The sequence below is a fragment of the Osmia bicornis genome, unplaced genomic scaffold, assembly GCF_907164935.1.
Source record: "Osmia bicornis bicornis unplaced genomic scaffold, iOsmBic2.1, whole genome shotgun sequence".
Classification (NCBI taxonomy): domain Eukaryota; kingdom Metazoa; phylum Arthropoda; class Insecta; order Hymenoptera; family Megachilidae; genus Osmia; species Osmia bicornis.
The window spans coordinates 330,973-354,294 of record NW_025791124.1 but is presented as its reverse complement, the minus strand read 5'-3'; the positions used below and the strand labels follow the sequence as shown (position 1 = coordinate 354,294).

At 40.4% G+C, this 23,322-nt stretch overlaps 2 protein-coding genes and 1 non-coding gene across 3 annotated transcripts; 1 reads left to right on the top strand and 2 right to left on the bottom strand.

Moving 5' to 3' along the window:
- Window positions 1-2,132: 2,132 nt before the first annotated feature.
- LOC114882302 lies at window positions 2,133-2,287 on the bottom strand. The gene has a single exon (XR_003790396.2). It is a non-coding gene; the product is annotated as a 5.8S ribosomal RNA (ribosomal RNA).
- A 2,492-nt stretch (window positions 2,288-4,779) lies between these two features.
- Window positions 4,780-8,089, top strand: LOC114882020 (uncharacterized protein K02A2.6-like). Its single transcript, XM_046289524.1, has 2 exons — window positions 4,780-7,992; window positions 8,045-8,089. Exons 1-2 carry the CDS (start codon window positions 4,780-4,782, stop codon window positions 8,087-8,089), a joined length of 3,258 nt encoding a protein of 1,085 aa, XP_046145480.1.
- A 10,195-nt stretch (window positions 8,090-18,284) lies between these two features.
- LOC123988771 lies at window positions 18,285-18,841 on the bottom strand. The gene is given in 3 exon segments (XM_046289517.1): window positions 18,285-18,537; window positions 18,540-18,605; window positions 18,794-18,841. Coding segments are annotated over 3 exon segments (333 nt in total). The 3' UTR covers window positions 18,285-18,318.
- Window positions 18,842-23,322: the final 4,481 nt, after the last annotated feature.

The following is a 23,322-nucleotide window of genomic DNA, read 5'->3' as shown; positions in this document are numbered from 1 at the left end:
CAACTAGGCGTGTCTTGTATTTCGAAGGATTTCCATGCTCATCATGCTTAATCGTGGTAAATATTTAGAATAAGGGAGCCACCTCCGATTTCGATCACCTTGAAATATGTTGTCAAAGGCGTTATTCTGAACAACTTTTTCCTATATATATATTAGTCGGACTCTTTTATTTTTCGAGATATTTGAGAAAATAGTTATCTTAAGGCTACATAAACTTTCGACAGCATTTTGCGTTCAATAGAGTGCCTTGTGTGTATATATACATATATCTTCTTTATGATTTTTACTAAAGTCGTTGACTCAATGTCCAAAGTAATCAGTGAACTTGACATTTAGCATTAGACTGTACTACTAATGCCGACGGTACTTGAACTTTATCGACTCATATCTCGAAAAGTACTCAACCGAAAGAAGCTCATGGAAGTGTTTTGAAAAGCTCTCGATGTCAGCTACAAGAATATTAAATAAAAAGTGGGTGTTTCCATTTAGAATTTTTAACTTGACCTGGATAGCTCCTCCATACTTACGCTCAAGGTCAAGTACGTACCACCGTTTGATGCATCTATTGACACCCTACAATTTATGTATTAAATATTTTTTCCTAAAATGGCTTGTTTTCGAGATATTTCACCGGTCTCGGACTTTTTCCTCACCCTATATACTATCCGTTCATTAATCCCCACATGTGTTTTCGAAGTAATTAAGTTCGTCCCAAAGGGGTTTGGGATTATTGTCGTCGTGGGGACGGGAGTGTTTGGATATGTATAGGATCCTAGTTGCAATTTATTCACTCTTGGAAATATTGATAGTAAAGCGCGTTATTCTTTCAAATATCTCGAAAACTAAAAGAGTCCGACTATTATATGTATAGGAAAAAGTTGTTCAGAATGACGACCTTGACAACATATTTCAAGGTGACCGAAATCGAAGGTGGCTCCGTTATTCTAAATATTTACCTTAATCGTAAATACCCACTTACAATCTACTATATTTATTTCATTTGGTCTTTCCACTAAAGTTCAAGTTTTATTAAACTCAAGCGAATTTAACTCATCATTAATCGCTTGTTCCCACTGTATTCTATCATTATTTATTTTTATTTCCTCAAATGACTCTGGAATTTTTTCAATAAACGACTGTGCACACATAAGAAGATCACATTGCAAATCACTTTCCTCATATGAAATAGGAGGACGATTTTTAATCCTATCACTCCTTCTGGGCATGCTTGTTTTATCAGACTGAGATGAAGATTCATTTTGCTTATCTGTTTCTTCTACAGATTTATTATTCTGTTCGACAAATTCTGTTTCAGAGCTTACATTTACACTCGACTTTAATATATCTGATTTACCATTATCAGATTTATGAGCTCTTTCACCCAATTTTACTGATTTTGACTGTATGTCAGATGCATCAGTTTTATTATCGGGATTTACACTATCCCCTTCAATTCTCATTTCCGGACGAGTTTTTAAGTAAGTTGTTTCATCGAAAATTACGTCTCTTACCGTAACAAATTTACTGTCTTCCACATCCCACACTTTATAACCATTTAGCTCGTAGCCCATTAAAATACCTTTCCAGGATTTTTCATCAAACTTAGTTTTCCTGGTTTTATTATGAACATAAACAATCGAACCGAAAATTCTCAGGTATTTCGTAAATATCGTTTCTGGCAACGTCGGGAGCGTAGATTTCTACGAGTGAACAATCGCGTAGATCCGATAACTCCAGCAGGATGGAGAATCATTATAGATTACCTTCCGAGAACTCGGTGCTTTCACGGGCGGTTGTTTATAAATTTTAACGAACGACTCGCGCACCGTGACGCACTTGCGCTAGTTCGAAGAGCTATTTCGAAATTTGTTTCTCTCCTTTAACGGCCTGCATTTAGTGTATCGGTTGCGATTTTCGTAACATCGTTTTCACGACAAATGCCGACGAACTGCTCAGCTATCGCTCGTACGTTGCGACTTATTTTTTTATTTATCGTTCATTCATTCTTTCAATTTCTTTCGATAATCCCGCTCCGAAACGTTCTACTCTCGTTGAACGACGGCGGGATGTTTAAAAAGCAATGAATTACTCTTTTTCGAGAAGCAAACGCAAGCAGTCTTTTGTTAAGAAAACGACCCTCAGCCAGGCGTGGTCCAGGAATTGTATCCGTGGACCGCAATGTGCGTTCATAATGTCGATGTTCATGTATCCTGCAGTTCACACGTTGACGCGCAATTAGCTACGTTCTTCATCGACCCACGACCCAAGTGATCCACCGTTCAGGGTAATCGTAAAATTTTGTATTTCAAACTCTTTAGATCTTTAGAGTTTTATTTTCATTATTAACACACATCACATTCAATACTTACATCACTCTCCCACCCGGCGCGCGCAGGAGAGCGAATTCGGGCGTCGCCAACGTATTTGTTTGTTCGATCGTAGACGACACGATCGCGTCCAAAGACGGAAACCGTCGGAGAAACGCCCAGTGGCACGCTCCTGTCGACGGTCGTGCGTAAAGTACATTTAAAAACCTTGAAAAGTACGAACGCACACAAGGAATTCGAGCGGGCGTCCTGTCGCTGAATCGTGCGTTGCGAGATTCGAACAGACACACGGCCGGCGACGATCGGTCTAACTAATGGATACATAGTTTTTCAAAGACTCGCTATCGTCGCTTCGCAGCCGGTCCGTAAACAACACACATCGATCAGGCGGACGCACGAATCTTACCACGGTGCATGTTTCGTAGATTCCAGGTTACCCGCATGTACCTCTCTCTCTCTATTTCGAAAGAGGAATCCAGATCCGTCCTTTTCGGAAAATGGAGAAATCTTTTTATCGCAACATGGATGGGAAAGAAACAACCAAAGCGTAAGAGCGTGGGGACGAAAGCAACGAAAAGAACGTCGCAAAAACAAAGTTTCGACGGTTGCTCTTTCTAAGACATCGTAAAACTCTCTCAGCTTTAACCTCTCCTAGATGCTTCGTAAACTTTTAACAATTCTTCGCCTCCGCGAGTTTCATTTCGAATAGAGCGAACGCAACACGGACCAAAAAAACTCCGGTGATGCGAGATCATTTAACAAAGATCAGACGGCGTGTCATCTGTATTCCTTTTCTCTCTTTTTTTATATCTTTCCATTTAACTAGGGTGTCGCAACGACTGGTACATTTATATATATATATATTGTAACGTGGTGACACCCGTACGCCCCCGTTACAATCGCTGCGCTTCTCCCACCTTACATTTCCCACCTAAAGATAACCCTTCCCTCACCTTACCCCTTTCCCCCTGCCCACCGGTGCCGGGCCGATGGAGGCGACGGACAGAAAATAACGAGGACCACCTTCAAGAGGAGCTTCGAGGCCGGCGACAGACCTTCAACCCTTCCAGAAGGAAAAAGCAACGCGGGACTTCGGAAAAATAGTCGAAGCTGCCCAGAAGCTGATACAAACGTCCACCCGGAGCCATCTGTCGCCGAGCCCGAAGACCTCAGCCCACCCGCCACTGCAGGAGATCCGCCAGCCCCATCGACCCCGAACACCGGCAGATCGACAATCGATAACCGATCTATCCCGTTGCCGGAAAAGGCCCCCTTCCTAGACCCATCCCCTCCACAAAAATATCCCGCGATGGGCTCGTCGTCGCTGCGGCTACGACGAGCCATCAATTAGCATTGAGCGAGCAGAGAGTAAAGTATATAGAGAGCGACAGTATATAGAGAGCGAACGTATAGAAAACGAACGTATAGAGAGCGAAAGTATTTAGAGAAGCGATTAGAGCGAGTTGCGAGAAGTGCGTGTGAGGAGTTTGGAGTAAGTCTATTTCGTATTACTATTGTAGAAGTGTGAGTTTCGGCAACGGCAATCTTCGCCTGCGTACATTCGCGTCCGCGTATTGCTCTGACTCTTCAAAGATTTCTGTGTTTTGCGAGTCTCCTTGTCCAACCCCTATCATTCCCATCTACAGTCATCCTCCTACGCGTAACGTATACGGACTTCCTGACGGACCTTTTCCCTACCCTGAGATCTCTCCCAGCCATAAACAGTCTTCCTTGCGCATTCCCCCGCGAAACATTGTACGCACATAAGTGCCACGAATCCCATCCCCTATAGCGACCCCCATTTTACCCCTTTCCCTTTATTTTCCGATTGCCACAAGACGTGGCTGGCGCCCAACGAATGTGTAATCGCAACGCGACTGACATTAGTGTAGAGACAGCGAGTATAGAGCGCACCCACGAAAATAACGGGTCACAATATATATATCATTGCTCCCCTGGTCCATTGATCTGACTAGGCTCTCTTCTTCCTTCCTTACAGTTATATTTGGCTGGTTTTATTGCTCACATGTCTTTTTCTATTAAATAGGATTATAGGGGGTTTAATGGAATTGTATCATATAAATTGACTATAATATAAGGAGTTTAATTAATTATCTACATAAGTATACTGTTAGGTGAGCGTTGCGAACGAGGCCTAAGGGAGCGAAAAAGCGAGAGTGCCGCGCGCACGTATGTGAGTGAGTGGGGAGAGCAATGAGACAGAGAGAGTCGACGAGATTCAGGCCTCGTGTACGTAGAGACGAAAAACGAGTGCATTAATAAAGCTACAGAAACAATAAGACTTTGGTCCTACCACGAAATTCTAACACTGGCGACGAGGATGGGATATCAGAGCAAAAATTAGTTTCCTCGAGTCTAACGAGTTACAAACGATAAGTTCGCACGTGTTTTGCTGTTACAACGGTTACAAATTGCAAATACGACATATACAATGCCGACGAATAGTCCAAGTACGAGTGAAGTGATTCCTGGAGCATTCAAAATCGAATTCTACGATCCAACCAGATATAAATGGTCCACGTGGCTCCAAAGATTAGAAGGAGCCTTTACGGTTTTTCAAATACAAGACGACCAAAGGAAGCTAACGTACCTACTACAATACATTGGGATGGAAAGTTACGCAAAATTGGTGTGTTTGATGAACAACACCAACCCTTACGAATCTACGTACCCACAGGTATGCATTAAACTGAAAGCTTTTTTCGATCCAGAGCCGTTAGAGACGGCTGAGGCTTTCACCTTCCAAAGTTACAAACAAAAGGAAGAGGAATCTATTGCGGATTACGCCGCACAATTGCAAAAATTAAGCGTAAATTGCGGGTTTGGGAATTTCTTACAAAATGCATTACGTAATCAGTTCGTTTTCGGCTTACGCGATTCGAATGTTCAAATGAGGTTGCTAGAAACACAACGGTTGACCTTCGAGAAAGCAGTAAACATAGCGCAAACAATGGAGTTAGCTGGGCTCAGCACCACCCGAATTCGCGATTTACCAACAGCCCAAATTGAACATATACGTACGTCAACAAACCGAACGAAACATGCTAACGATACAAATACTCAAAGGTCGAATCGACCTAACGCACCACGCAGGAGCGTACAACGAAAAGGGAAGGGCCCACCGCAGGAAAACACACGGAACTTACCTGTCAAATGTTTTCGCTGCGGAAGGGAACACCTCGTTACAGCATGTACATTGGATCGCAATATCACATGCAACGGTTGCGGCAAGCGAGGACACCTACAGAAAGTCTGCTTTGGCGCTCCAAAACAGACGAATACAGTAGAGACAATATTGATCCTGCACAACGTTCATACAGTCTTGGGACGAGAGAAATTGACAGCCGAATTACAAGTGGACGGAAGAAGAATCACATTCGAGGTGGACAGCGGCGCTGCGGTCTCCTTGATAAGTGCGAGCCAAGCGAAAAGACTTTTCCCTAAGTATAGGTTGTACAATACAGATCTAAAATTGAGGTCGTTTTGCAAAAACGATATTAAGGTAAAAGGGTTCATTAAGGTAAATGTCAGTTATAATAATATCTCAGGTAAATTAAACTTGTATATTGTCGATACGGAATGCACTCCGCTATTACGTCGCGAGTGGATGCACAAATTATTAGATACTAATACATTGCAATCGCTTACGTTCAAGGGCCCAGAAGAACACCAAATACATACGATTGTTCCAAACGAACAATCGGTCTCGGCGTTGCTAGACAAATACGAGTCAATTACAAAACAGGTCGAAGAACCTATTAAGGGGTTCTACGCAAAACTCAATTTGAGAACCGATGCCAAACCGGTCTTTCTAAAACATCGCAAATTACCTTTTAAATTACAGGAGGCTGTGGAAAACGAAATTGGAAAATTAGTTAAAAGAGAAGTTCTAATTCCAGTCCCTTCTTCGGAGTGGGCTACACCCATTGTACCGGTTATTAAAAAAAATGGAGAAGTCCGTATTTGCGGAGATTACAGCGTCACACTAAATAAAAATATTGTAATAGATCAGCGTCCACTCCCGACATTCGATGAGCTGGTGTCAAGTATGTCAGGTATGAAATATTTTTCAAAAATCGACTTAAGGAAAGCATATTTGCAGCTACAAGTGGTGCCGGAGGACCAGCACTTACTTACGATTTCGACTCATTGCGGACTATACAAAGTGACGCGCTTAATGTACGGCATTGCGTCTGCCCCAGCGATTTGGCAACGTACGATCGAGACTATCTTGCAGGGAATCGAGAATCTGTCGGTATTCTTGGATGATATCAAAATTGCAAGTAAGACTAAGGAAAAACACGTGAGTAAACTTGAGGAAGTTTTCAAAAGACTGCATGATGCAAACGTTAAAATCAATCTAGAAAAATGCGAATTTTTCAAATCTCACATACAGTACTGCGGTTACATTATTGATGCGAACGGAATACATAAAGATCCCGCCAAGATATACGCGATCGCAAGAATGCCGAAACCAAGAAACGTTTCAGAAGTACGGGCTTTCGTAGGTTTTGTTAATTATTACGGACGCTTCATAAAAAACTTGAGTACGATTCTGTATCCGCTAAATAACTTACTGAAGAAAACTGTACAATTCCGTTGGACAAAGGACTGTGATCAGGCGTTTACACGAGCAATTCAAGAGTTTAGAGACAATAAAATCTTAGCGCACTACGATTCAACATTACCTCTCGTGCTGGCAACAGATGCAAGCCAGTACGGGGTGGGAGCAGTATTGTCACATAAACTACCGGACGGCACAGAAAAAATTATTCAGTGTGCCTCGCAAACGTTTAGTGACACGCAGCGTAAATATGCCCAAATAGATAAGGAGGCATACGCGATAATTTACGGAATTAAAAAATTTCACCAGTATTTATACGGCACGAAATTCACCTTGGTGACTGATCACCGTCCTTTGACTCAAATCTTGGCACCCAGCAAAAGCTTACCGACGTTTACGACACTGCGTATGCAGCACTACGCGCTGTTTTTAAGAGCTTATAATTACGAAATACAGTACAGGAGATCTGAAGATCATGCGAATGCGGATGGACTATCCAGGTTGCCATTATATGAAAAATCCTGCGAATACGACGTTATAGATATGCTACACATACATACGGTACATACATTGCCAGTTACAACTAAAGAAATTGCTGCAAGTACACAAAAAGATGCTACTCTATGCGAATTACGAGACATGGTTGAATCAGGTACGTCGAATAAGAAATTCGAAAATATAAATATTCAAGAATTTTCAATACATGATAACATTCTACTACGCAATGATAGAGTAGTTATTCCTCAGCAACTACGAGCTAGAGTCTTAAAAGAATTGCACTCCGGGCATTTTGGCGCGGCTAAAATGAAAAGTTTAGCAAGGAAATTAATGTGGTGGCAACATATGGATAGGGATATCGAGGACTGTGCGAAATCATGTACAGTATGCAGTATGCATAAGAACAACCCGCCAAAAATCTCAACTCACATTTGGGAAGAACCTGCGGAACCATTCGAAAGGGTACATGCGGATTTCGCAGGTCCCTTCCTAGGGAAAAATTTTCTAATCCTAGTGGACGCATTTTCGAAATATCCAATTGTTAAGATCATAGATAATCTAACCACATGCAGCACGATTAAGGTATGTCGAGAAATATTTAGCGAATTCGGTTTTCCTAAGGTACTGGTTACAGACAACAGCAGAACTTTTATTGCAAACGAATTTGAACAGTTTTTAAAAGAAATAGGATGCACACATAAATTAACTGCACCTTATCATCCAGCCACAAATGGCCAAGCAGAAAGAATGGTTCAAACAGTGAAGAATGGATTAAAGAAACTACGTGCAGAAAGTAACGGCACGCACTCTAATTTACAAAAATTATTACTACAGTACAGAACTTTCGAACATGCACACACAGGGAATTCCCCGGCGGAACTCATGTTTGGTCGAAAAATAAACTGCACACTAGACTTAGTTGATCCGAAATACTTTGCATATAATGAGCGTATCCGACTAGACGAATGTTCAAGAGAATTTCGGCCAGGTGAGAGAGTGAGTGCGAGAAATTATATAGGTAGTACGAAATGGTTATTTGGTAGAATTGTAAGTCGTTTAGGGTTATTACATTATAGTATAGAGTTAGATAATAAGAAAACCATTAAGCGCCATGTGAGCCAAATGCGGAAAATTGCCGACACGGCCCCAACACTAGAGACGGAGAGTTTTACACAATACCGCCCTCCACCTCCAAATATAGATGACGTACAGGACCTACGGTACACAACGAAGTTCCGACGATAGTAGAGGAGCGGGTACAAGCTCAAGCTCCAGAAGTCGTGACAAACACTCCGTCAGGAAACACTCGACGCGTGTTGCCCTCCCGCGACAGAAGACCACCAACACGATTGGGCCTACATTACAGCCATTAAACATTGCGTGTTGGAGTAGGATGAGTTCGAATTGTTTACAAGGGGGAGTGTTAGGTGAGCGTTGCGAACGAGGCCTAAGGGAGCGAAAAAGCGAGAGTGCCGCGCGCACGTATGTGAGTGAGTGGGGAGAGCAATGAGACAGAGAGAGTCGACGAGATTCAGGCCTCGTGTACGTAGAGACGAAAAACGAGTGCATTAATAAAGCTACAAAAACAATAAGACTTTGGTCCTCCCACGAAATTCTAACATATACTTTATTAATTTAACTATATTTGACGCGTTTCTCATTACATATTACATATATATATATATATATATATATATGCTCATAGCAATTATTTCACACTGGAGATTAGTTTCCATTTACTTCTGTTTATTGTGGTTCTGTAATAATATGGTGGTACATGGTAGGTTAATGATGTACGCAATTTGGTGATTATTGTTTGACTAACTTTGTTCATCACATCTTGTATTACATTGATTTGCCTGTATTTGTATTAGTATTAATGTTAATATCATACTTGAAGCGGTATGATAGTTAGTAACAATTTACACAATTTATAAATATTTGATTTGTTTTTATGCTTTTATGCTGTTTCTTAAATTACGTTTCATGTTGCTCCTTATATTATATCAGGTGGGTATCTTCTTCTTCTACTAATCGTTATGTCCTGCCTTTGCTTCTACTGGCTGGCGTAGGGTTTCCTGCGAGTGGATTAATATTATGGTTTACGGTTTAATATTACGGTTTAATATTTTCGTATTTTAATATTATGGTTTGCTATCTGATTTCCATAGTTCTATCTCTATTATGTTTATCATTATTCATGTTATATGATATATATATATATATATATGTACATATTTCTACTTATATTTATTGATGTTTTGCTCATAATTTACTGTTTGCCTTCATTCAATTATTTCTCCACCACTTTTACTTGTTAATCCTGTTTGATGTCGTGGTGGTGTATGATGTCCCTGCAGGTAATTTTAATAATCTCAATAATTTCAATAATTTCATAATTAATGTTACATTCGCTTACCATTTATTTATTGTTCTTCTTTTATTCCCAACCGATCACCTTGGCTTATTAGCTAGATCTTCTTTTGTTCTTTTGATCTTCTCTGAAGGTATGATATGCTTTTCCATGAATTGATATGAAGGTATTATGTACTGTAATTTAATGTTTTCGCGTGTTATCTTTTTTGATTTGGCCTGCTAAATTTTTATGTTGCTCCTCTTCTAATTGTAAGTATATCTGTTCATTGCAGGGTTGTTTAGTTATATGTAACATAATTCAGTGGTTTAAGTAATTTGAATTGACTTTAATTCATATTATCTTGGTTATCTTGGCTTCCCAGAAGTGGTTCTCAGCTTCGTTGACTTCAGCATTTAATCCACTCTCATTTTACTTCTTTTACTTCTTTTAATTCTTTACTTCTTATTATTCTAGTTTTTCTTTTAGTCACCTTGATAGATTTAATAGATGATTATGAGAAATTCCCAGTCATACATGCATTTATTCATTATGTTATACATGTATGGCGTACCTTTTGTTTTGTGGTGATCTTATCTTCCTTCATTCTGTGGTGATGCGTGTGCCTACTTCACATTGGAATCCGCTGTTTCTGGTCATGCTTTACCTTATTTACTTCCGACAATACTTATCAGCATTCTATGTTTTACTTCTATGTTCTACTTCTTCTCTCATGACCGGCATTTGCTATCTGCTGTTTGCTTGGCGTCTTTTATTTTACTTTACTGTCCATATCCTTGGTTAATTTAAATTCAAATTTTATAGTTGACTTTGAATTGAATTTTTTTGTTGATTCTATTTTTATTTATTTTGCACGATGTGATTATATTATGTGCTAATATTGAATATTAAATGCTCTTTACAATTCACTTCCTGTTTCCTGTTGTTTGGTTGCTTGGCTGTACGTTTGACGTTTGACGTTTGACGTTTGACGTTTGACGTTTGACGTTTGACGTTTGACGTTTGACGTTTGACGTTTGACGTTTGACGTTTGACGTTTGACGTTTGACGTTTGACGTTTGACGTTTGACGTTTGACGTTTGAGGTTTTGTTTGCTTTCGCTTTCGCTTTCGCTTTCGCTTTCGCTTTCGCTTTCGCTTTCGCTTTCGCTTTCGCTTTCGCTTTCGCTTTCGCTTTCGCTTTCGCTTTCGCTTTCGCTTTCGCTTTCGCTTTCGCTTTCGCTTTCGCTTTCGCTTTCGCTTTCGCTTTCGCTTTCGCTTTCGCTTTCGCTTTCGCTTTCGCTTTCGCTTTCGCTTTCGCTTTCGCTTTCGCTTTCGCTTTCGCTTTCGCTTTCGCTTTCGCTTTCGCTTTCGCTTTCGCTTTCGCTTTCGCTTTCGCTTTCGCTTTCGCTTTCGCTTTCGCTTTCGCTTTCGCTTTCGCTTTCGCTTTCGCTTTCGCTTTCGCTTTCGCTTTCGCTTTCGCTTTCGCTTTCGCTTTCGCTTTCGCTTTCGCTTTCGCTTTCGCTTTCGCTTTCGCTTTCGCTTTCGCTTTCGCTTTCGCTTTCGCTTTCGCTTTCGCTTTCGCTTTCGCTTTCGCTTTCGCTTTCGCTTTCGCTTTCGCTTTCGCTTTCGCTTTCGCTTTCGCTTTCGCTTTCGCTTTCGCTTTCGCTTTCGCTTTCGCTTTCGCTTTCGCTTTCGCTTTCGCTTTCGCTTTCGCTTTCGCTTTCGCTTTCGCTTTCGCTTTCGCTTTCGCTTTCGCTTTCGCTTTCGCTTTCGCTTTCGCTTTCGCTTTCGCTTTCGCTTTCGCTTTCGCTTTCGCTTTCGCTTTCGCTTTCGCTTTCGCTTTCGCTTTCGCTTTCGCTTTCGCTTTCGCTTTCGCTTTCGCTTTCGCTTTCGCTTTCGCTTTCGCTTTCGCTTTCGCTTTCGCTTTCGCTTTCGCTTTCGCTTTCGCTTTCGCTTTCGCTTTCGCTTTCGCTTTCGCTTTCGCTTTCGCTTTCGCTTTCGCTTTCGCTTTCGCTTTCGCTTTCGCTTTCGCTTTCGCTTTCGCTTTCGCTTTCGCTTTCGCTTTCGCTTTCGCTTTCGCTTTCGCTTTCGCTTTCGCTTTCGCTTTCGCTTTCGCTTTCGCTTTCGCTTTCGCTTTCGCTTTCGCTTTCGCTTTCGCTTTCGCTTTCGCTTTCGCTTTCGCTTTCGCTTTCGCTTTCGCTTTCGCTTTCGCTTTCGCTTTCGCTTTCGCTTTCGCTTTCGCTTTCGCTTTCGCTTTCGCTTTCGCTTTCGCTTTCGCTTTCGCTTTCGCTTTCGCTTTCGCTTTCGCTTTCGCTTTCGCTTTCGCTTTCGCTTTCGCTTTCGCTTTCGCTTATGTCGAGTTCACATATGCTTGCTATGCTTAATATGCTTCTTATGTCTAGTTCACATGTCGATTATTATTGCTTCATTGTTTCCTTCTTTAGTTTTATTAATTGTTTGTAACTATTCTGTTGCATTAAAATTGTATGTTAGATGCTGATTTTTCGTTGTATTCTGTGATCTAATTATGTTTATGTTTTGTTTATTACGATTGATTGTGATTATTATTTTATTGCTCGTTTATGGGCTCTTCTATTTATGGATTTATGGATTTATGGATTATTTACTTAATTGGTATTACTGCTGACGCTTCTTTTGAACAAGTTTACTCGTATTACGCCGGGTTCACAGGTGCTTACTTTCCTTTTGGCTAATCTGCATGCCTTCTCTTACTTTACTTGGCACGTTTGGGTATTTGATGCGCTATTCTTGTTAGGGGCTTTGTGTGTGTGTGTGTGTGTGTGGAGCATGTATGGAACAAGTCATGGAGGATTGCAGCCTAAGACGACGTGGCACGGCTGACCGGGGAAAGGACTCGCCCTGGGACCTGGCCGCGCTGAACAAAAATGGCCTGTCCTGGTGAGTTTCGGACAGGTGGGCGTGATGACTGCAAGGATAAGCCACATCGTCATCAAACAACCATGGTGGACGAAGATTGGGGCGATCAATTGGGAGATGCGAAGTACCGGTTCCTGATCGTGGCCGAAGAAGAAGTCCTGTCCTGGCAAGCGCCAGGCAGGTGAATCGTGGCGCGATCGCCCGTTGAGTGGGAATCCTCCGATTCCTGATCGCGGCCGAAGAAAAATCCTATGCTTATGTGGTGCAGATTGAAATATCCTACCGCTTGATCGGAGGTGTAACAGCGTGGATCCTCAATCTATCATGGTTGCCTAGCGCATGCCAGATTGAGGGTAGACGAAAGCGCAAATGAAAGCTAGGGAGCTAAAGCGCCGTTGCGGCTATCGCTGGTAGAACTGGGATATCCTCAAAGGATGAAAGGGTACCGGCAGTCTATGTTAGAGGAGAGGTTTTTAGTGGGTAGTATATCAGGCCGCGGGATTCCCCTTCTGGGCGCCCCTGGGTCGCCCCTTCTGGGCTGTGACCCCTACCTTTTGTTGCCCGCCCTTTAGGGTTGGGTTGCCAGGTTGCCTCTTCTAGGTTGCCTCTTTGGGTTTGCCCCGACCAAACGGGCGCCAGGCCCCCCTTCAGGGGATATGAGCCCCCACACTGCTCGGGCCCGCTCTAACTGAATAGACGAACAGGGGATAATCTTTTTTATTAAACAAAAAAAAGAAGGGTTAGGGTTGCTACAAATGTCTGATATTTAGGTTTTCTGAACTAATTAACCATGTTGATCAATTGAACGTCGACAAAACGATCGTGTCGACAAAGTGATAGTCGACGAAGTGATTGTCGACAAAATGATTGTGTCGATAAAATGACACAAGATGCAAAAGGTTTCGTTCCGATTGGTCCATCAATCTCGGAGCAATCGGCGTACAAACACAGGAAAAAGAAAATATACAGGGTGTCCCGTAACTTCTGTAACTCCCGGAAACGGGGGGTTGCTGGGGTGATTCTGAACAACATTCTCCTTTACCAAAATGTCGTTTGAAGCTTCGTTTTTGAGTTAATTTTACGTTCAGTATCATAAAATATACTTTTAGGCGGTATTTCAATTTCGTCAAAGAGTGGCAATCTACAGGGTGTTCCGTAACGTATTTTCACCCTCTGAGATGGTGGTAGGTGGGGTGATTCTGAACAACTTTTTCCGTTGCGAAAAAGTGGTTTGAAGCTTCCTTTTTGAATTATTAAGCAAAAACAGTGACCAATCCGAGCGCGTACAGCGCGCGGGCTCAGGGACGGCAGCGTCGGCTATGAAAGCGGGGCTTGACGTAGGTCGCGAACGAACGGCTCGGCGCCTCATTGGCATAGCACAATAAAAAAATTGAAGCGGTTGAACATTTTTAGTTATTGTTTAAAATAAATACGAAATCTAATCTCTTGTCCCCTGTCATTATGTGAAAAAGAAAATTCTAAACATTCTAAACAACAAATAAAAAAGTTTGAAATGGAATAATTAATAAAAATTTAAAAATAATTTAAATGAAGCTTACCCATTCGTTCCTAAATTAACCTGCTATGCTAAAAGCAGATAATTCTCACTGGGTCACTGTGTCGATTCTAAACTTTCGAAGAACAGCTGATCTCCAGACAAGATCATTGAACCCATTCAACCACACGGTCACTATCACCTTTCACAGAATTTTCGTTCATGTAAATAAACATTTTTATTCACTGTCACGTTGCACAGATGAAAAACATGTAATATTCCGCACTACTTCGTAACGTTTTCACGACGTTATTGGTCTTCCTTTACAACTTCAAATGGGCCTGCCAGCTTGAATGTGTGAGGTCTGTTTCGCTCTTTGTCCTTTTCTATGTTCGGTGACTTCAAAGTTTGACGAGCCTCTCTCGGTTACTCTTGGTTACTGAGAATAACAGATTTATGATCACGAACCATGACCTGTTTCTGAATGTAGAAAAAGACAAAAAGCGAAACAGACCTCACAACATTCAAGCTGACAGTCCTATTTGAAATTGGAAAGGAAGACTAATAACGTCGTGAAAACGTTACGAAGTAGTGCGGAATATTACATGTTTTTCATTTGTGTCCAGTGCAATAGTAACGTGACAGTGAATAAAAATGTTTATTTACCTGAAAGAAAATTCTGTGAAAGGTGATAGTGACCATGTGGTTGAGTGGGTTCAATGATCTCGTCTGGAGATCAGCTGTTCTTCATAATTTGTTCCCTCCTCGAATGTTCAAAATCGACACAGTGACCCAGTGGGAATTATCTGTTTTCAGCATAGCAGGTTAATTTAGGAATGAATGGGTAAGTTTCATTTAAATTGTTTTTAAATTTTTATTAATTATTGCATTTCAAACATTTTTATTTGTTGTTTAGAATGTTTAGAAGTCCCTTTTTTACATTATGACAGGCGACAAGAGATTAGATTCTGTATTCATTTTAAACAACAACTAAAAATGTTCAACCAGTTCAATTTTTTTATTGTGCTATGTCAACGGGGTGCCTAGCCGTTCGTTCGCGACCTACGTCAAGCCCCGCTTTCGTAGCCGACGCCGACGTTGCCGTCCCTGAGCCCGCGCGCTATACGCGCTCGGATTGGTCACTGTTTTTGCTTAATAATTCAAAAAGGAAGCTTCAAACCACTTTTTCGCAAAGGAAAAAGTTGTTCAGAATCACCCCACCTACCACCATCTCAGAGGGTGAAAATACGTTACGGAACACCCTGTATATTCGTTTAAACAAATGGAGCGATTATCACTTGTAAAATTGTATTTCTCGAGATATGGCAATCCTAAAATTCCGTCTTCTTTTAATGGAAAACTTTCTGGTATTAGATAGAATTCATGATATTGGCCTAATGAGTAAAGCATTACTTTCTGTTTTGAAATATGTTTGTCGTTGCCCATATAAAAAGATTTGTTCGTGTCAATCCGTTTCATCTTATCACAAATAAAAGTTTCCTTCACCAGATTTATTCCTGCACCTGTGTCCAGGAGTAGCTGTCCGTATTCGCGCATTCCTCCAAGACGTGCTCGTATGTGCCAAAGTCGTCCTGACACTGGAAATTCTTGTTCGCTCGTTTTCTCCGCTTCCTGATTCGATATTTCTATTGTATTTGCTCGAGATGGTAATTTTCCTTGATTGGCTGAGTAAAAATTTCGTTTCATGAAACATTTGTCAGTCGTATGACTCAATTTCTGACAAATGTTACATTTTGGCAATGATTTTGAAATTTGTAGATTTTGATTTTGTTGCGTGATACTCTGTCTTGGTGGTGCATTGTTCGTGGCAATTGTGTGTTGTCTGGTTTCAGCGATATACGGCTTTGATCGTGACCGGTCGAAACTGGTTTCTTTTAATCAAACTTCCGTTTCCATGGCGAGCGTTCGCGCTTCCATAAACGTTTTTGGATCGCGTGAAAATACCATTTTGCCAATTTCACCTCTCAAATGTTGCACGTATAATGGAACGACCATTTCCTCCTCAATTTTAAGTGCGTCTTTTCGTTGTGTCGGATTAGTGTGAGTATTTTCTATAGCGTAATATAATTCGTTCATTTGTGCGCGGAATCGTGTGTTATAAGATTGAACGAATTCGATATTACCTTGACGCATGCTTTGAAGTTTTTGTCTGCAACTGGATATTGTGACTGGTGGAGCAACATGTGTACGAAGAGCACTGAATAACTCGTCGTACGTGTTGATAGCTGGATGTCTAATGTTTCTTTCTGCTTGGTCTTCAATTTTGGTAGATAGTATTAAATCTAACAGGATTTCTTGATCATTGCACTTACTTCGTATTTCTTTCACTATCTTAATGAAATCTTCCACTCCAGTGTCATCCCTTCCTCTCAATGGTTTATAATTTTAATCAAATCCTTCGGTAGATAAAGCGGCGCACTATGATCTTTGTCGAAACGGTGCTCGAGTTCCGTTAGCAAACGTCGAGGTTCTTGGGATTCTCGTTGCGAGACAGATGGTCGAAACGGCGCGGCGGCTGAATCGTCATCGGTTATCATTTTTCCTACTACTTGCGATAAACTATGGATTTCCTCCCTCCGTTTTATTGTACTTTTTCCAACGCTGACAGTCTTTCCGTGAGAGTTTGAAAATTTTCGTCAGATATTTCAGTGGATTTTGTTTGTGTTACTGTCACTTGGTCGATTTTACGAACGGGCACTTCGATTTGTTGCATTATTATTTCAAAATTTCCGTCCATTTCGTCGTCAGATGAGAATGGGATGATGGGAATAGGTTCACGATATTACAAAAATAAAAATGATTGCTCACCTGACTGTTTCAGGAAAGCCCGTTGTGAGGTGTTTTGAGGGGCGTGAGGTGTTTAAAATCGGCTCTTGCTTTAAAAATCCACTCCGATTTCTTACAATCCTTAGATTCGTAATCATGGCAGAATCGCCAACATATGTGACGGCGAGAAGGAAGGAATAAAGAAACCACACCCAACGGAGTCTGTATGGTAACTGTTTTATTTTTTGATCGGTCTTTCTATCGCACAGTGGTTTACTTTTGCCGACAAGGCATTCTTAAAATCTAAGTAGTGAGATATATGATGAGCTCTCGCGAGTGTCAGAGGATATCGTGGGACCCCCTCACAATATAAAATAAAATTAACGGTGATGGTAAATAACAAGGTCGTAAGAATTAGACCATGTAATATGAGTAAGTATTGAAGGTAAATAACAAGACTGAGTCATCAATTAAAACTCTGCAGTGGTATACGAATTAGTACGAGTTTTAAATAGGTAAAATAGATAGGTGAATATGAGTAAACAAAACAACAAATGTTATTGTTAGGTCCGGATAGAACATTTTGAATTTGTCTACCTTGCGTCCCTTATCAAGCCTTCGGGTTACAGGGATCTCCTCATGTAAGAGGCGTGAGGGGGATAAATTGCTACTTTTATTAATCTTTCTCCCCGACCTCATGCTTCCTCATCAAGCCTTCGGGATTCAAGAGCCTCTTCATGTGAGGAATACACGAGGAAGAGTTTGAGCGTATAATTATTCTTCTTGATTTTCTCTTTCCTATAACTATTAGATTCCTATTTCCTCATTTCTTTTCAAATAATTATTACCCCTCCGTGAAACTATCGTCGTGTTTAACTGCGTAGTAATCAAAACCAGATGTACACAAAAACTCGAGCTCGCTCAAGGGCGAGGTAATGTAACGTCCCGGAATTATTCGTGAGCACGCTACTGCACCGACGCGTAGGGAGAGCGGTTCCCTATGAGAAGGCGACTCGTATTTTATGATATACAGGGTGGGGCATTTTAAACAGGTCACCTGAATAACTCGCTTGTTTTTGAAGATAGAGGAAAACGCATTAGACCATACTTGCTTGGTATCAAGGGCCTCATAATCTGATGTTATTAATTTTTCTGTAGGTGAAGGCGCCAAGGAGATATGAAGATCAATTCTGTTTTTTTTAATGGAATGGTATGGCTTTTTATTTACAATCAGGTAAAGTGTTTGAAGACGAATACAATGACTTATTATGAAGGTCATTCAAGGTCAACTGCAATAGAAAATAAATTGTCTCAGAGCACTCTTCGAATACTTAGACGATTTACATGCAATTATGTTATTTACATACTCACTGCTAATACAAGTGTTCAAAATGACGACCTTGAACATGGCTACATAGTCTAAAACGTTGCGATACTGATGACACTGCCTGACAAATTTCATTTGTATCTATTTCACAGCAAGCTCTTTTTATACGTTCTTGCATGTCAAATTTGGTTGTTGGTTTTTCGCGGTACACTTCCTCCTTTAACTTTCCCCACAAATAAAAATCTAGAGGTGTCAGGTCTGGGGATCGTGCCGGCCATTTGTTATTTCCTGATCGACCAATCCAGCGATCTCCAAATTTTCTGTTTAGAAATTCTGTAACATTTCGTGCTGAATGAGCAGGACATCCGTCTTGTTGGAACCACATGGATTGCCGTATGTCCAGTGAAATGTCCTCGAATAAATCTGGCAAAACGTCTTCTAAGATTTTCTCGTATTTACAACTGTTTAGCGTGCCATCAATAAAATATGGACCAATTATTTTATTATGAAGAAGGCCGCACCATACGTTTACAGACCAAGGTCTCTGTTTGTCCACTTCTCTCAGCCATCGTGGATTATCTACTGACCAGTAGTGCATGTTGTGACGGTTAACTGCTCCGTGGTTTGTAAATGTGGCCTCATCCGTAAACAAAATTTTATTCAAGAACATTTCATCATCTTGCAGTTTTTGTAAGCCCCATTCACAAAATCGTAAACGTCTTTGAAAATCATTTTCACTTAATTGTTGATGAAGTGAAATGTGGAACGGATGAAATCTGTTGACGTGAAGTATTCGCAAAATACTTCGACGACTGAGGCCACTCTCGCGTTCAAGTTGTCTAGTACTGACGTGTGGATCTCGTATTACAGCTGCTACAATGTTTATTGAGTTTCCATCATCAGTTACTCTTTTGGCTCGATTGCGTGGCTTATTATCCACATTTCCGGTTTCTTGGAACGTTTTTATAATGTTTGCAAAGACAGAAAGTGAAGGTCTTCTACGATCGGGAAATCTTTCCCCATACACACGCACCGCTTCCCTCATAATTCTATGACATTCACCATAAACAATAACCATTTCTACTTTCTTCTGCTATCGTGTAACGCATTTTAGAAAATTGAACACTCAGATTGAATATTTATCACCGCGCTGTACTCTAGTACAGGCATCTGAAAATCGGCCGAAAAGAGCAGTTACTTCCGATGCCTGCTCTAGTCGATAGACAAACTATCAATAACATTTGAGGATACGGATAAGCGTACAGTGTGATTGAATGTGTAACGACCCAAGAGTTAAACACAATATCTTTTTAATTTCATTTTTCTTTATTATAACCAATTTTTATACAGAATATTTTATTTTATTTTATTGTTAATATTTAATGTATAAATTTCTGTAATAAACATTTTCATTTTGTCGATAACCGAGTCTGTTAAATACATCGATAAAAGTTTAGTCGATAAGTCGGACGGTAAAACAGTTTACCGATAAATTATCGAGGTCCGACCGCGCACGCGCCAGCGCAACCCCAGTGGGCATACGGTGGGGTAGTATTCTAGAGTGGGGATGCTGGACCACCACGTGATGGGAAAAACCCAGCTACCCCAAGAACTCTATGCGGAAAAAAAGTGCCGACTCAGCAAAATCTGAGTATAAATAGAGGCGTTCCGCACAGTTTCATTGCAGATCTTCTCAGACCTCGGTCTGAAACAGACAACACTCTGATCAGTAGAGAAGAGCTTGCGCTGAACTGTTCAGGCAGCGATAGAGCGCGAGCTATAGCTAATTCCTACTCTTCCACTGGTGGCGTGCAGTACCGCAGATCAGTGGACCTCCTATCCGCGGTTCGCAACGTGTTACCCAGGTGTTACGCTAAGCCTACGTTTAAGTGTAAAGAGCTAGCGAGGAGCGGAGCTCCTTGAACGGCCTGCGATTAACACGGCTCTGGTATAACCAGAAACCGATTGCGACCCATAGGAAAGGTTAACTGGATTCTAGCGGTCTAGCACAAACCTCTGGAATTTAGTTTCCATAATCATTGTTGAAAACCAAACAGAGTATTGACTGTACAGGAAGACCACGCCACTCTCGCGTTAGCGCTATAGATAACAATTAATTACTATAACTCATTACTAATTATTAATTACTATTTTCTATCACTAACTACATAATTCTTATTGTATTCCCAATTTAGGGCGAACAAATTATAATTTCTTACTGTATTCCTATTTCTAGCCGCACTTATTGTAATACTAGCGATTTTCTTTTATATTTCAATTCTCTTACCTTTTATTTTTGAATAAACATATTTTCATTCAGTTTCTAGCACATTAGTGTTTGGATTTCACTCCTTAACCGCACACCACACGAACCTATAATCCCTAACACGTTGATTACGAGTCGCCTTCTAAGGGAACCGCTCTCCCTACAAGTCGGTGCAGTAACTCACTCACTCTGGGTCGTTACAAATGTTTGATTACTTTCTACGACCCTTATCAGTATTTACAAGAGCGGTACGCCAACAATCAGTGAAGATACAAAAGTATTCGAAGTGTGCTTTGAGACAATTTATTTTCTATTGCAGTTGACCTTGAATGACCTTCAAAATAGGTCATTGTATTCGTCTTGAAACACTTTACCTGACTGTAAATAAAAAACCATACCATTCCATAAAAAAAAACAGAATTCATCCTCATATCTCCTTGGCGCCTTCACCTACAGAAAAATTAATAACATCAGATTCTGAGCCCCTCGATACCAAGTAAGTTTGGTCTAATGCGTTTTCCTCTATCTTCAAAAATAAGCGAGTTATTCAGGTGACCTGTTTAAAATGCCCCACCCTGTATATATATATTATGTATTAATTATAGGAAGGGATTATAGGTTCGGGTGGCACGCGGTAAAGGAGTAAAATCCAACGCTAGATTCCTTTCTCAAAATGATAATATGTGAATGTTTATTGAAGAAATTAAATGTGGTGTCTTGTGTATAATATAAAAATAAAAAAAGAAAGAAGGTAAGTAATATAAAAGAATATTGAACGTAATTAAATAATGTGATTAAATATTGAATTTAAATAATGTATTGAAGTAATTAAATATTGAATTGAATTAATGTAGTTAATTAACAAATGTTGCGCCCTGTGTTTGAAATACAAAAGAAAATAATGGTATTAGTAATGTACAATGAGTACGCCCTGGATTGAAAAATACAAAGAAACTAACAATCGTGTTTGTGCCTAAATTGGAATACAATAAAAGAAAATTAGATTATTACAAAAATAATTCAACCTAAAATAAAAATACAGAGGAAAATAAATTGATTAGTAAATGCGGTTCTAGATACGATTATTAAACTTGAATTTATAATTTAATATAATTTAATATAATTTAATATAATTTAATATAATTTAGTATAATATAAATGATTTGAATGAATTGTCGGGAAATTGGCCAAGATCCGTTCCGACGCTGTAGGAGTTGGCTCGTTCGGCCGCAGTTCGGTTTCTGGGCAACTTAGCCGTCAGTGAACAGGCCGCATCCAAGGAGCTTCTGCTTTCGCTCGCTCGTTAAGCTTGGTAGCGAACTCTGCAAAACGGTATCGTCGCTCTAGAGCCAGTGTACTGATAGGCCGCATCCAAGGAGCTTCGGCTTTCGCTCGCTCATTAAGCTTGGGTGTGAACCTGACACGTAGGAGAACCGCTGCGAACCGATAGTTGAGCGCCCCGGGTCTGACGCGGAACCTTTGCCGCTTTGCCGACAAAAGAGTCTAAGATTACTGAATTCTATATAAATCGTATCATAGACCCGTCTCGGACTACGATCAGAATCGAAGTGAAAATTCTTTGCGCGGCACGCTCGTATTTATTCCGGAGAACTGCTGACGTAGCAGTTTTTTCTACCTGTGTTTTCGATACCGGAAGTGTTCGGACTTTGATCTGCGCGTACGTGACTCCGTGCGTATCGTTATCTCTGTCTACGCGCTATTGCCGTCTCTTTCTACTCTGCGCTTGTTCCTACCTCTTTCTATTCGCTATTGCTGTCTTTCTCTATTTATTTCGCGCGCTGTGTCGATCTTTTATTGACGCGGTAGAATTATCGACGCGGTAGAATTATCGACGTATACTCTGAAGTATATAAAATTTTTGTTAAACGTAAATATTAATAAATATAAGATTCTGTTTAGTTATTAAATATAAATATAATTATTGAAATCAATGTAGTACATAAAATAATTTTTAACAAAAAAAAAAAATCCGACTTCAAAATGCACTAAAAAGTATAAAATAATTTCCATTTCATTTATATCTGTATTCCACAGCTATTAATAATATCTACTTAATCGTTACATAGGATACCAAATACATTTTAAACTTTTCCGAGGCGGCGCAAAATTAAAAACTTTTCCTCTACTAGGAAGATCCTAGTTCAGGTGTCGGCAACCAGTGACAAATGACCCATTTGATAATTTCAAGTAAACAATATTCAATGGGAATCAATATACCCATTACGAATTAACTATACTGCAGTTCACGAGTGACCGCACTTAACTCGCGCAGCTAGTGATCTACTGAGGTCTAGGGAGATTTTTAATAGTGCGTGTGATTTCCCTTTACAGCTTGCTTCTTAGTTTGCGTTCACATCATGTTTTTCCGGAAAATAATAGAATTTTCATTGCATCGTGAAATTTTACAATATCATCACCGGTTTTCAGTTATCGTACGTCATATATTTCTGCCCACCATTTATATGATCGCAAAGTATAATAAGAAGCAAGCTGGAGAGGGGAATAACACACGTCATTAAAAATCTCTCTAGACCTAGTGAGATAGGCGAGTAAAGTATGGTCTCTTGTAAACTGCAGTATAGTGCATGTACATCAGGAGTGCTGCCAATTTCTCATACAATCATTACAATTACAAATGTTTTCAGCCGGACCTATAATTTTTCTCTTACGACTTATTAATTACCAAGTTTGCCATACCACAATCAAATCGTTATTAGCAGCACCGTTTGTTCGGGTATTTTTAATTTTGCGCCGCCTCCGAAA

Coding starts and splice junctions, on each gene's coding strand:
- LOC114882020 (XM_046289524.1), top strand. CDS start 4,780: ATGCCGACGAATAGTCCAAGTACGAGTGAAGTGATTCCTGGAGCATTC. Junction 7,993..8,044: donor CCACATGCAGCACGATTAAG/GTATGTCGAGAA, acceptor TACTGGTTACAG/ACAACAGCAGAACTTTTATT.